The sequence below is a fragment of the Gadus morhua genome, chromosome 15 (assembly GCF_902167405.1).
Source record: "Gadus morhua chromosome 15, gadMor3.0, whole genome shotgun sequence".
In the NCBI taxonomy this organism is placed as follows: domain Eukaryota; kingdom Metazoa; phylum Chordata; class Actinopteri; order Gadiformes; family Gadidae; genus Gadus; species Gadus morhua.
The window spans coordinates 16,153,258-16,167,527 of NC_044062.1; the positions used below are offsets into that span (position 1 = coordinate 16,153,258).

Genomic DNA, 14,270 nt, shown 5'->3' on the forward strand with positions numbered 1-14,270 from the left:
GAGCGATAGAGGGACAGGGAGAGAGAGAGGATTTAGGATCGAGATTACGGAAAATAGAGAGGGGTAGAGAGGGTGGAGAAGGATAGAGGGAAAACTTGTCAAACCCGTCTATTTCTGGTGGCTCTGTGTGTTGTCTGGTCCTGTCCAATTTAATGTATTCCCAACCTCCCATGGTTTGTCTGTTTTTGTACACGCCAAAAACTAGTGGTTATCCAAACCCTCTAAGCTGATGACCTTGTATATGTGTGTGTGTGTGTGTGTGTGTGTGTGTGTGTGTGTGTGTGTGTATGTGTGTGTGTTTGTATATGTGTTTCTGTGTGTTCTTGTATTATCAAAGCTTCATAAAGAGGAAAACTTTGAAGTCCGCTACAGAAGACCCCACATGTAACCATCTCCCACCCTCCACATTCACCACTTTAATTGGCAGGAGAAGACAAGGCCCCGATCCCTGACCATTGACCTGTTACTCAGCCCTGCTGCTGTGCCAACAAATAAGCTCACACACTCTGTGGTCTGACAGGCCCCTGGCATTCACACACCCTTCCTGACACTTCAAAAACAGCTAAGTCCAATTAGTTGAGGGTGTGTGTTTGTGTGTGCGCCAGTACATAGTGTGAAATAAGGATCTACTGTGTCTCATGCAAGAAAAAAGTCATGTGCCAAACTATTTCGTTGTTTTCTCTGGATCAGCCAAATAAATGTTCCTCATAATGTTTTGCTGCATGGTTCTATCAATATGCATTACAGGATAGTGATATAAAATTACTTTATTGGTTTAATATAGTACATGTTCTTGTATTTCCTTGAATTCATTGGACTTCATCACATGCCAAATTTATTCTATGCACAATTATTAACCACATCAGGAAAGTAACGTTTCTGGTCAAAGTTTGGTCAATTTCTATGAATCAGAGCGGTGTTATTCTCTTGAGATGGATAATGGCTGCTTTTCTTTAGGCAAGATTCATATCTTGGTTCGCTACTTGCCAATCCAAGCATAATTCAGCCCTATTGGAGTGTTTGAGTTGTCATGCAAATAAGGATCATTGAAGAACCCTTAAAAGGTCCAAAATGCATACTATTGCTTTTTCTTTGCTTTCTCTTCGTTTCTTTGCCTTTCTCTCATACTCTGTTGGCATGGGCTCCAAACCCAGGACGAAGCCTGGGTTTGGAGCGTATGCCAGGAAACAGTGACGTAAGGAAAGGTTGTGAGAAGGTCTCTAGGACATAGTACATACTCTGCCCCCTGCAGGGAACACTTATTACAATCACTGTCTTATTGTGTTGCTGGCCGCCAAGCCAGAGACCGATGCATGATGTCTGGGACACACTGATGCCCGTTCTTTCTCCTGGCCAATAGGGTTAGGGCTGGCTGTGATTCAGGCCAGTAAGCAGGTGCCCCCTACCACCACCACCAGCACCACCTCTCCTGGGCTTTGTCCTATGAGCTCCGGCCTCTCTCTCTCTGTCCTCAGGGCCTTGTTATCTCAGACTCCAACGCCCACAATCAGCTCCCGTTCTGTGCAGATGAGCCTCCAGTTCTTGGTTCCCCAGTTAAAACCTTAAGTCGGCATTCATCTCCTTAGAGCGTCTGATAAGCAGTGCGTCACTGCAGGGGTGGCCGAGAGGCAGTAATCCCAGTCTGGCGCCAGGAATAGAAGCTCTGGGAGGTACAGCCACTTGCCCAGGAGCACGCTGGCTGCACAGGGCCATCCAAGCATGTGTCCTGTGGTAATCCCTCTTTAAATAGCACCTGGCCGGCCCAGGACCGGAGGGAAGGAGGGAGGAGAGGGTGGGGGACGGACGGACGGACGTTACACACTAAGAACACAGGCTGACTGGGTCCTCTTCTTCCTCGGACACACCTTCACTCTGTGCTCACACGCCGAACAGAGGGCGTCGAGAGAGAGGGAGAGAAAGGAAGGGATACTGCGGCTGTTATTCCCAGGAAGGAATACAGCAGGGTTTTCTTTTCCAGGATGAACTTTGCCGCTCAGTTTTTCTACTCCAGATACCTGAGTGAGCGACTGGAGAGGCTCTACTCTCCCCGTCCAGCGATGACAGACTGCGTGGAGAATGACCCCTTCTGGCAGAGGTGGGAAACTGCAGCAGACCCTGATAGCCTAGACACTGATACTGTAGTCACTGACACCCTAGACTCTGATACCCTAGACCCTGAAACCCCAGACTTAGATACCTCAGACTTTGATACCCTAGACCCTGATAACCTAGACACTGATATCCTAGACCCTGAGTCCCCGGTCGGTAACAAGCCCCTAGTGGCCGCACCTACCCCTCTCCTGCCCGAGGATGACCTCCCACTGCCCCTAAGCGTAGAGGAGCAACAGAATCCTGCCATCGATTCTGGTATTACCCATCCTTCCCCTCCTTCGTCATGTCCTGCGCCTCCTCTTCCTGCTGCCCTTCCAGCTCCTTCTCCTTGTTTGCTAACTAAAGAAAAGCCGAGCGGAATGATAACTTCCTCAGACCTCCTCCCACGATCACTTCCAAATGCTAATCCCCCAGAGGAGGCCTCAGAACCGACCTTTGTAATACCAATGGCAAACACGAACCCTTACTTGCACTCAAATACTCCTCGTCTTAACCGTGCACAGGGGCCCAAGCTTACTAGTTGGACCTCGATCCCTCCCCGACCCCAGGACCCTCCCCGGCCCCCGGCCCCTTCGAGGGCGCGATTCCGTGTTCCATCACTGCCCACCAAACTAGCCCACTCTGTGGCTTCCAACCTGGCCTCCCCCTCCAGCCCCCAGGCCTCTCCTTCCTCAGCCCACCCCTGCCCTCTCCTCATCTCCCTGTCAGCTAGTGTTGGTGGTCTCTTCTATGCTCTGGTGAGCTTTCTCCTCCGCCTTGTCGTCTCCTTCGTCCTCCTCATGCTCCCCAGGTAATTCCCATGTCCATCTGTCTATTAAAGACAGACAGAAACTACAAAACTACAGACACACATAACATTGTCAATCTTCTTGAGAGGTTCATTGATATGGATAATCCCTTGGTTAGCATAATCCTTTTATGTTTATTTATATTATATTCTGTTTGTTTGTATGAATCAAGTGTATATGAATGGATGCAGGTTATGGGTTCAGGATTTAGAGCAGGATTTTCAATCAGGTTTTGGTTGGCAGTCTGTATTGTGCAGAACAGGGACGGCATTTAGTGTGAGAGTTGTTGATATCGGGTATTGTTACTTTCAAGAGAGCAAATAGAGGTGAACGCATCCGTCAAAAGGGGCAGCTGAGCTCTTTTTACTGTGTCTCGAAAACTTTTACTGGTAAACCCAAAAGTATTTAATTTGCATTGGGGTCCCTGAATGTTGCCCTGAATTTAGTCTTACAACTATGAAAGATGAAACTAGCTTGAAAGTAAATTGAGCTCCTTCTTCTACTTGACTCAGACAATGTAGACAAATACAAACTTCAGAGCAGCACACAACCAATGCATTGTACGTGTCTATAGACACGAATAAAGTGATTAATAAAAGCGTTTCCCCATGGTTACTGCTATGCTATCCTACCTGAACGTTAACATGTTGCACCAAATGCAACAAAAGGACAAATCTAAACTGAAAGAACTGTCACCATCTAATGTCTTTATTAAATGCTTTCATCGACAAACTGCTGGGTAAGAATCCAATGCATATACCTTGTCTGGATCTCCTCTCCACCATCACCACCCCGTCTCAAACCCAACCCCTCCTCCCTCTATACCGCCTCCTCTCTTCCCCTCGTAGCGAGGAGCTGCGCTTGGGCCCCAACCTGCCGTCGGGCTACAAGAAGGGGTGCCCCGGGATGGTCAACGGAATCCCGGGCCGCAGACCCACCCTCATCGAGCCCGAGCGGCTGAAGGACTTCGGCGAAGAGGAGCTGCTCAACGGAGACGTGAGGGTCTGGGAGGCTCGGTCGTCGGGACGCCCCGAGATCCAGCTGACGGAGCCCCCCAAGACAAGGAGGATGAGTGAGTTCAAGTCCCGGCCCAGGCCCTCCACGGAGTACCTCCGCTTCGAGGACATCAGCGCGGCTACCTTCAAGATACAGTCGGCCATCCAGAAGACGCCATGCACGGTACGCCCTGGGGGTAATTGTTTTGAGGGCTCCACAGGCCGCATTTAATGACACCCCCTCAGAACGGGGCACGCAAACATCGCCTGTGAAGCCCTTTGAAACTGTGACTGTGAAAGGGCTTAACAAATATAATAGCCTTGACTTTATTTTATTTATTAATTGACCATTCTTCAGTGTTATGATTGATCTAATAGTGTGCACAAAGAAAGATTTTGATCATTGTAAATGAATAACTACTAATTATAAATGAAGTAACAATCACTGGGAATTGCATTGCATTTATACGATTTTTTCTTTTTCTTTTTTGGGTTCATTCTTAAATACATGGAGGCTACATTGTTGAAAATGCAGCTGATCATCAAATGCTGTGGATTGACATCATGCCGTGTGTGTGTGTGTGTGTGTGTCCAGTACTCCAGGCTGTCCAAACAGTACGGCATGGAGATCTACCTGAAGAAGGAGCACCTGCACTACACCGGCTCTGTGAAGGAGAGAGGAGTCTTCTACCTGCTGACCTCGCTGACACAGGTGGGAGATCTAAACAGTGGGAGAGAGAGAGCTAAAGAGAAACAGAGAGAACGAGACATAGAGAGAAACAGAGAGTGGAAAACAGTGATGGAGAGCAGACGGAGAGTGGAACAAAGAGGCAGTGAGTGAGAGTAAGAGAGAGAGAGAGACAGAGAGAGACAGAGAGAGAGAGAGAGAGAGAGAGAGAGAGAGAGAGAGACAGTGCTGCGGCCGCGTAAACGTCTGTCAGTCATGCCAAGAAAGCCCTTTGAATCCTAGACGATACTACAGACAGGGAGCGAGGAAGAAAGAGGAGAGGATTTCTTGATCATTCCTTGCTCCCTGCTTCAAACCTATTCAACTTGGGTTCGGTTGACCCTATTTGACGTGCGTTGTGCTGTTCTCCGGACCCCAGGAGCAGCAGAAGAAGGGTGTGATCGTGGCAACGGACTGCAACTTCTCCATGGCGGTGGCGCACCACGCCGTGGAGCTCAAGATCCCCGTCTTCGCCATCATGCCGTCCAGCTGCTCCGTGCCGCGCCTCCGCGTCTACCGGGACTACGGCGCCATGGTCATCTCCTACGGCACTGCCGCGCGCGACTCCCGCAACCACGCCTGTCACCTGGCCAAGGACAACGGCTACCTCTACCTGGAGGAGTGAGTCCAGCCCGTGGCCATTTTGTTTTCGTCACTGTTAGTTTGCTTCTCCCCACTCTATCCCTTAGTACACATGGAAAAAAATAAAGCCTCTTTGTTACTCGTAAATAGTTTATTTTGGGGTTTGTCTAATTGGTGGTGTCACGAGTGGGATTTCACTTGATTGGCTTCCAGGCTTACAGTGCCAGAAAATTACATCATATTGGACATCAGAAAATATTTGAATATTTGTTTGTTTTGTATGAATGCATCATTTCTTTAGGCGCTTGCCAGGAGGGTTGATGAGTATGAGTGACTTTGACTAAACACTCTCTCTCTCTCTCTCTCTCTCTCTCTCTCTCTCTCTCTCTCTCTCTCTCTCTCTCTCTCTCTCTCTGTGTCCAGGGATGAGCAGGAGGCCTACCTTGCCGGTCTTGGTACCGTAGGCTTGGAGATCTATGAGCAGGTGCCCAAGCTGGACGCTGTGGTGGTGCCGGCTAGTGGACAGTTTGGACTGCTAGCTGGTACCGCTGCGGCCATCAAACACCTCAACCCACGCATCCTTGTTGTGGTGAGTTTGGGTTGGCTTCTAACTTTGCTTCCTTCACTCTGTTTTTATTTGTCTGTTTGTTTTATTGCAGTTTTTTTTTCTTCAGCTTTCTGCTTACCTAATAATTGTCGAGGGAAAGGACTCCAATTTGCCTGAATATGCCATATTGGATATGCCTTATCAGGCCTTTAGCCCGCCACATGTTGTTTAATATTGTATTACAACATATTGGCTATAAATCCATGCGTTCCATCACATTTCCGAAAAATGCATCTAATTGTCAATGCATCTGTTTGTTTCTCTTGGCAGGGAGTTGAACCTGAGGGATACCCTCTTCTTCTGCAGTCCCTGAAAACAGGCGCACCATGCAAAGACATGACCAGCAGGCCAAACAGCAAACTCTATGGAGGTTAGGAGGCCCGTGTTCATTGTTTAAAGTGGACAAAAGCATTACAGATTCTACAGTTTATATGTGATGGGATGGACGGACAGAACGGGAGGGGTGGATGGAACCTGATGACTTTTTCTCATGTATCCTCTCCTGCTTAGATCTGGCTGAACATTCACTTGGGATACAGACCTTCCAGCTGGCAAAGAAGCATGTGGACAAAATCATCACTGTCAGGTACTGCCTCTTAAGAAACCTCACAATCTCACCTGTGTGAGTATTCGATTTCAAAGGGCGCAATCCAACGTTTTAAATCATTAACTGACTACTACAAGCTTTACAAAGCCCAATGGTTTGCTGTTGAATCCCTTTCATGATTAAAAGTTTAAATAATAGTTTCATTTCATAGGAGAGCGTAGGATTGGATTGTAAACCAAAATGGCAACTCCTGACGTCCCTGTTTCCTGTATGTGTTGTGATGTTATCACCCCGTAGTGAGGAGAGCGCTCTGGTCGCCATGCTGCGGTTTCAGGAGTTTGAGCGATCCACGGTGGACACAGAGGGAGCCATGGGGTTAGCCGCAATCTTGGCCGGTCAGCTACCAGAGCTCAGGGGCAAAAGGTGAGTCGGCCTCCCTATGCTAGGAATAAATCATGTGCGTTTCTGTTAGCATTGGAACTATTTTGTCTTCATTCACATTCATCACATTAATGAGGCTCACAGAAGCGTCATCATAGGATAGTCACAGGTGTTACTAAAAATAAAACACTGCAGAAAGGTCTGCTTGTGTACAATTACAATCTGTACATTAAATGCACAATTTGTTTAATGAGCGACAGCTTGTGTTTGTCCTATGACCACAACTCTGTAAATCCCCCAACGCGTTACAGAAATAGTACATTAGGAAAGCTGAGCATATAGAGCTAGGTTAATGCAGTATAAAGCCCAGGCTAAATGGAAACTAACTAACGTCTCCAACAAGCTGAGCTAGAGCTAAGCTGTGCAACACCCACTGTAGGGTAGAGCTAGAGCTAAGCTATGCTACACCCACTGAAGGGTAGAGCTAGAGCTAAGCTATGCTACACCCAGTGATGGGAAGAGCTATAGATACGCTATGCTACACCCACTGGGGTAGAGCTAGAGCTAAGCTATGCTACACCCAGTGAAGGGTAGAGCTAGAGATACGCTATGCTACACCCACTGAAGGGTAGAGCTAGAGCTAAGCTATGCTAAACCCACTGCAGGGTTGCGGTGGTGGTTAGCAGCGCTAACATGGAGCTGGACCTGGTGAGGCAGTGTGTGGAGCGCGCTCTGGTGCTGGACGAGCGCATCAGCAAGTTCACTGTGGAGCTGGGCAACATGCCCGGAGACATGGCCAAGCTGCTGGACTTCCTGTCCAGAGAGGATGTCAGGTGGGTTTTCAATATGTGTGTGTGTGTGTGTGTGTGTGTGTGTGTGTGTGTGTGTGTGTGTAATATGAAACATTTTATTATTCAGATTCGTAGATTCAGTACAAGTTCATCTCCCCCGTTGTTTCGAAAACATCATTTGACAGTGGGAACCACTTTCTTTCCATCTTTCTACTAGAGATTACCATGGCAACATAAGTCATTAACAATTGAGTAAGGACTTGAAACTTCAAACAGCCGATAGTCTCTCTCTTCTCTCTCCCTCTCTCCCTACGATCCCACCCACTGACAAACACACACATGCATATGCGGACATGTGCACACCCACTCAGAAATGTTGGTCATATAGCTATCATGTGCAAGGAGTCAAGGACCTTTCCCTTCCGTAGTGTCTCTATATTTTTGGGCCCTAGGCGAGGCCAGCATGTGTAATGGGTTTTGAGTGAGGCTAAATGGGCCTTATAACCCCTGTTCTCAGTCTGACTTCTGGGAAGTCCATTTCTCCTGCTGCTGATTATGTTGGGGGAAACCATTATAGAGTTTGTCTCTCTGCGGAACGAGAAGTGAAACTCATTTCACCTTCTCTGTTGTAGCAAACACATTACAGAATCACAAACCGCAATCTCGATCGTCTGCCTGCCTAGTAATGCTTGCATGTTGCTATCTCTTGTCTTTCTGCCTACCTATCTGCATGCTATCGGGTCTACCTGACTTTGATTACCTGTGATGTTGTCTATCTACATGACAGCCTCTTCACCGGTCTACCTCTCTGTCTATTTCCCTTGAGATTTTTTCATTCAGGTGTTATTAGTTTCTATCTATTCAAATATTTGTATTTCTTTCTCTCTTCATCTTCCTTATCACTCTCTCTGTCACTTCTTCCTGTGTGTGTATCTGTTTGTGTGTGTGTGTGTGTGTGTGTGTGTGTGTGTGTGTGTGTGTGTGTGTGTGTGTGTGTGTGTGTGTGTGTGTGTGTGTGTGTGTGTGTGTGTGTGTGTGTGTGTGTGTCTATTTTCCTCTTTCCCAGGTTACTTGATGTATGCCATAGGCGTCACTGTGACAAAACAGAGCTTTTCAAGATTCAGGTAGGACATTCACACAGCCTAACGCTCCAGCATACTTCAAATTAATTCACATTACAGTCTATAATCCAATGTGGAAAAACTGGCAGGTTCACAACTACAAACATTTGTTGTTGCTGTCCAAAGTATGGCTCAAATATTATATTAGGATTTAGACCAACAGAATATCACCATGGTGGGATGCCCTACGTGGTTCAAATATCTGACACATAGCTGTGAGACAGCACACAAGCAAAAGGGAGATACTGTTTAAACTCTATCAGTGAAGATCATGTTCAGCCAACCTTGATAAAACATAAATTGGTTCCCAATGACCCATGACTGGGAAAGGTTTTGGTGACTGGTCCCAAAACTAGCATGTCCTATCTGGCTTAAAGCATTGGAACAGCAACAGTGGGACGAGTCAAGTTGAAACACGTAACCCAAATCACTAATCCGCCCCAGCTCCCTCCCAAGGCCCCACACACACACCTTCGGACACACCAATCCACTCAGTGGCCTTTGTCGCATGACTGACTAGTCAGGACACAATATGGATTACCTCAACACACACAAACAGTGATTACTCAGTGGTGTGTGTGTGTGTGTGTGTGTGTGTGTGTGTGTGTGTGTGTGTGTGTGTGTGTGTGTGTGTGTGTGTGTGTGTGTGTGTGTGTGTGTGTGTGTGTGTGTGTGTGTGTGTTTGTGTGTGTGTGTGTGTGTCAACAGGTGGAGTGTGTGGTGGAGACCAGGGATAAGACGCAGAGCGTGCAGTTGCGTAAGACCCTGTGTGAGCGTTACCCTTCGCTGCGCTGGCTGGATCGGTGATCTAGACACACAGACACACACAAGTACAGACGCACCAAACCTAAACAGAGAGTATATTTTTACACTACAGCATATATATTTAAAATCACACAACTAACTAAATGATATGAGATACTATGATGATATCAGAAGTATTGAAATTGCAGTTGCATACACTGTCACAATTTATTGGACAGAAGAGCCTTGAGATTAGCCTTGCATTAGTCTTTTATCCTGACATGTCCTTAGAGTTCACATACATTGACCTTTAGCAGAGGCTTTTATCCAAAGGAACTTACAAGACTTCATAAACACACCGACGGTGGAGTCATCCAAGCAAGGCGACTGCCAGCTCGTTGGGAGCAATTTGGGTTCATGCCTTCCTCACCTCGACACGGGGAGCAGGAGACGGAGCCGCTGATCGAACTTGCAACCCTCCGATCATAAGTCAAGCCGCTCAACCTCCTGAGCTGAGCCGATCCCACAGTTCAGAGGTGTTCCATTTCAAGTACTGTAGTCATTTACAGGTCGCTGAAAATACTGTGTCGACCGATTCTTTATTCATAACACATGAATATATACCATGTAAAAAAAAATCCTGCAGCATATTTTTGAAATATTGTATATATTTATGTATGCATCAAATGTTTATAGCTTAATTAAAGCAAATACATTAGAATATATTGGACTTCAAATTATTGTCTTATCTTTTAGCTATATATAGGCCTACGATACATTGTTTCTGTATTAAAACAGGCTATAAAACTAACCGCCGTTACATTGATGCAGCTAAGTCCCAGGGACCATGGGCATTCAAAATGCGCGAGGATAGCGAACCTAAGGTCCGACGTCGTGATGATGACTCATAGACCTCTTTCAGGGCCATCAGAAGGTTGTCCTTCAAAGATTTGAATGCTGCTGAAGATCACGTGAGTGAGACGATGGACTCAAATTCGTTTTAAGATTGAAGACCACTCTAGCGCCCGTTTAAGGCAGCTGGTGCTCATGCTGTTAAGTTCACTGGCCTGCGGCCTTGTGCTTGCTCCGTGACAAGTAAATTCCATTTATATCAGATCAATGTTGGTGAACATACACTTGAACAAAAACGAATAATGTCAAACTGTCGAAATACACAGTGGATTTCTGAATTAATGGACCCCCAAAAAACGGGGCTACCAGCTACGCTGTAATGACGCTTAGCGAGCATAATAATTGTTAAGCATAACAATCGGGGCGTGAAACACTTGGCTTAATCTGGCAATTCAAATGGTTATAACTGCCCACAGGAGCTTGGGTTTAACAACGGTAATTTGCATAAGCCTACATGCTGTCTAATCAATTTCCAGATTGTTATCACCACATTGAGTCACATGATTACCACACAGTAACCAAATGGTAGATAAGTGACCCCATGGCAAATGTTTAAGCTGTCATGTGACTCATGGTTTATGATCTTCTAACTCGTTCCGCAAATTATCTTTGTTTAAATGCTAGCCATTGTAGCACTGACTTACACTGGATAAAGGGTTTAGACAGTTAACACAGATAGACTATATGAAGCGTTATAGTGCTAGACAGTGCATTAAGGAGTGGGTTAGACAGTGAATACAAATACAGAGAAATAGGAGCAGGTAGAGGATGAATAACTTGCTGAAGGATGCCCATAGGTGGGATATATCATTGGGGATTTGAACCAAGAACCTTCAAACAAGGAGTCAATCACAGATTAGTCACACCCGATGATTCCCCCGGTTTTTGCCAGGGGGAAAAGGAATAGAATACCAAATGGTTCTGTTCTTAAATCAGTTTATTTTCCAAACATTGCAACACAATAAAAATCAACCACAGTAGGGTTTAGAAAGGCTTCAGTGAAAATATTAAGTACCTCAATCTGGAAAGGCAAACGGTATAGTGTCTGGCAGACATTTGTCGCACGCGGCAAGAGGTGTCATTATCACAGCATCTGGTGTCTGGTGTGTTTCACCATGGTCAGCTACCTGTGAGTCGCCCCTGGTGTTGGATATACCACCTCATCTATAATATCTCAATCTGAGATCTGATCATTCGGGGACACGCATCCCGACTAAAGGGACTCCAAAAGCATCCTACCCTTCTCTTTATGTAAACAATTTGTGAACATGGCCGTTATCCGTGATTAACTGGTTGTTCTTAAGACTTGCTACAGGTAGGTTTAAGTATTACTTCATAGCGTTTATTCATACAGCATTCTCTACATTCAAAAGTTTGCCAAAACTATATTTTCCCATTATTCAAGAAACAATAATATTAATGATAAAAAGATTTCTATATTTGTCAATCCAGTTTGGAAAATAAGTTAGGAATGTTTTAAAAGGCGGCTTGAAAGACAATACTTGATGCTTTCGCTACACATCCTCTATGTTAACCCTTATCCCATCTCACTTTGGTAAGGAGCCTCAGCAGATACAAAGTCAGTCAGAGAGAGAGACAGAGAGACTTCATCTCTCCGGTGTCGGGGGCTCTTGGGAGATGAGTCAATGCTGCTTAGGCCGCTCAGGGTCGTACTTGACGAGGATGCCCAGGGAGGCGAAGCCAAACAGGAAGGTCTGAATGAACCACAGGAAGCGAGAGCCGCCATCGGTGATGCCTTTCTGGCTGTAAGGGGGACACAGAATTTGATTTCAGAGCTGAATTTTTCTCCCTCAACACTGATTCATTAAAGCACAAAATAGGCCTAATATGCACAGGTGAAAAGTCATGTAAAAAGGAAGAGAATATGGAAAGGCTTGTACAAAGGCGCCCTCTGGTGGAGCTGAAGGGTCATGTCATCCTTACCTACACATCCTCAACGCGATGCAAGCCTCAAACACATGGATAGCCCAAGAAGCAAGCCACCTACACACACACACACACACACACACACACACACACACACACACACACACACACACACACACACACACACACACACACACACACACACACACACACACACACACACACACACACACGCAAACACAATTATTTTGGTTGGTCTCTTCGTAATGCCTCCCAGAGTTCAGATGTTTTAAAATATAAGCACATCATGGCTCGTAATAATGTGGGAAATAGATATAGGCCTGCTAAAGCAAGCATGAACGGAGGAAGAGAATGAGGGGCATTATGCCTGGTGGTTGTCAGGGCAATGTGTCAAAGGCACATTGAGCCATTGGGCCTCTCCCTCTATACATGCACACATACAACCTATGAGCTTGCAGGCCTTTGTGGCTTGGATGCAGCAAGCCACATTTAGCTTGAAGACCATCAAGCCACATAATTATAGTTTGTATCTGAAAATACTATGGTAACTTGGAAATGTATATAAATAATATAATATAATCTTAGGTCGATTGACCTTTGATTCTGTGCCATATTTATGCATTTACCGTAAGAATTTGCTTAAAACACTACTGTACTAACTATTCTAATATAATACATAGTAGTGTCAGCAGTTGACAAATATGCAACTAAACTACCACTGCAGGTACTGCAAATCGGAAGTATGGGTGAAAGTTGCATGATTTAGCTTCAAGCCACAGCCACACAAACAATCATAAACTAGAGTTATATGATCCAAACAAAAGGTTAAGCATGTTTGCATGTTTACCAGTTGGTAACAGTATGGTAGTCATGTGATGTCAATGGAGAATGTGGGATGACAATTTGAAAAGTAATTAGGGAAAGGCCTTTTCAAATGACACGCCATTGGGGAATCTATGGACAGTTGACACTTACTGTGAACTGATGGGGTTGATTGCAATATGTGAATCAATTCTCCATGTTTGAATGTGATATAATGCTATTATAAGAACAGCCTAGCATGTATTTACTACATATTGTTCAGATAGGCTACTTTACTTACATTTTAAACATGAGCCCACTCAGATTTTCCACTAGATATGAACAGAAGGTGCCGAACGGACCAAGGTGCTCAAAGGGAATCTTTTCTGGTGCCAAAACAATAACCTGCAAAACACGTGTCATACCATGGTAATAACAGATAATTAAACAAATCATTAAACACAAAAGTCAAAGGGCAGGTTTGAACCACTGCCATGTGTATCCTATCCAATACAATGGGCTGCCATTGGTCGACAGTCAAATGTTATTTCTCTCCAATCTCAGGTCATCTAGGTTGGACGTAGACCATGACACAATGACACATACAAGTTGCACAACTTTATAACTCATTACTTAATCGTTTACCTATTCCCCCTATTTTAAAAGATAGCGGTAGCTACGATTAAGGCGATCTGTTTCTTACTTTCCGACTAAATTTCAATGTGTAACGTTAGTCATGAAACCTAAAGCCACTAGGTAACTAAAATCCCCAAGCGTTAAAAAAGCTTTTGTCCAATCGCCGGGACTGTTGACATTTTCCCCCACCAACAAGGCATTGACCTGGTTTTTCTAATTGCTATTTGTAAATCTACAAAGGCAAATAGTAATGCAGAATTGATTATTGAGCTAAAAAGAATACCGTATATTTGACCCGAGTCTCCAATACCCGGAGCACATTGCGTGTCACACCGCAGCCCCTCTGCCAGTCTCGGTGGCAGAAAGCACAGAGAGCAAACACGCCGTGCAACAAAAGTTGTATTATATCTCATCCTGTTGACAATCACTCACAGTGAAGAATCCCATCGAAAGTGTCACCGTTACAATCCAAAACAGGCTTGTTCTTTTGAAATAATCGCACCCATCACTTTTGGCCATGGCTGCTCTTCTTGCGTACTTCGGTCAAATATGTTCGTGCAGCTGCAGAGTGGGAGTGCAGAGGCTGTGCACTATATAGTGCGGCTGAATGTACTATGC

At 45.4% G+C, this 14,270-nt stretch overlaps 2 protein-coding genes across 3 annotated transcripts; one reads left to right on the forward strand and one right to left on the reverse strand.

Annotated features, from left to right (window-relative positions):
* The first annotated feature begins 1,757 nt into the window (after nucleotides 1-1,757).
* LOC115560485 (L-threonine ammonia-lyase) lies at nucleotides 1,758-10,118 on the forward strand. 2 transcript variants are annotated; one of them, XM_030379933.1, is made up of 11 exons: nucleotides 1,758-2,095; nucleotides 3,749-4,079; nucleotides 4,491-4,607; nucleotides 5,002-5,243; nucleotides 5,628-5,793; nucleotides 6,082-6,181; nucleotides 6,322-6,397; nucleotides 6,656-6,781; nucleotides 7,405-7,572; nucleotides 8,597-8,654; nucleotides 9,360-10,118. In XM_030379933.1, the coding sequence occupies exons 1-11, from the start codon at nucleotides 1,980-1,982 to the stop codon at nucleotides 9,456-9,458; spliced, it is 1,599 nt and encodes a 532-aa protein (XP_030235793.1). In that variant the 5' UTR covers nucleotides 1,758-1,979; the 3' UTR covers nucleotides 9,459-10,118. The 2 variants fall into 2 exon arrangements, with proteins under 2 accessions (XP_030235793.1, XP_030235792.1); XM_030379932.1 differs by lacking the exon at nucleotides 1,758-2,095 and adding an exon at nucleotides 2,133-2,902.
* Nucleotides 10,119-11,226: 1,108 nt separating this feature from the next.
* Nucleotides 11,227-14,270, reverse strand: tmem254 (transmembrane protein 254). Its single transcript, XM_030379579.1, has 4 exons — nucleotides 14,085-14,270; nucleotides 13,318-13,421; nucleotides 12,252-12,311; nucleotides 11,227-12,071 (listed from the first exon to the last, which is right to left on the reverse strand). Exons 1-4 carry the CDS (start codon nucleotides 14,169-14,171, stop codon nucleotides 11,951-11,953), a joined length of 372 nt encoding a protein of 123 aa, XP_030235439.1. The 5' UTR covers nucleotides 14,172-14,270; the 3' UTR covers nucleotides 11,227-11,950.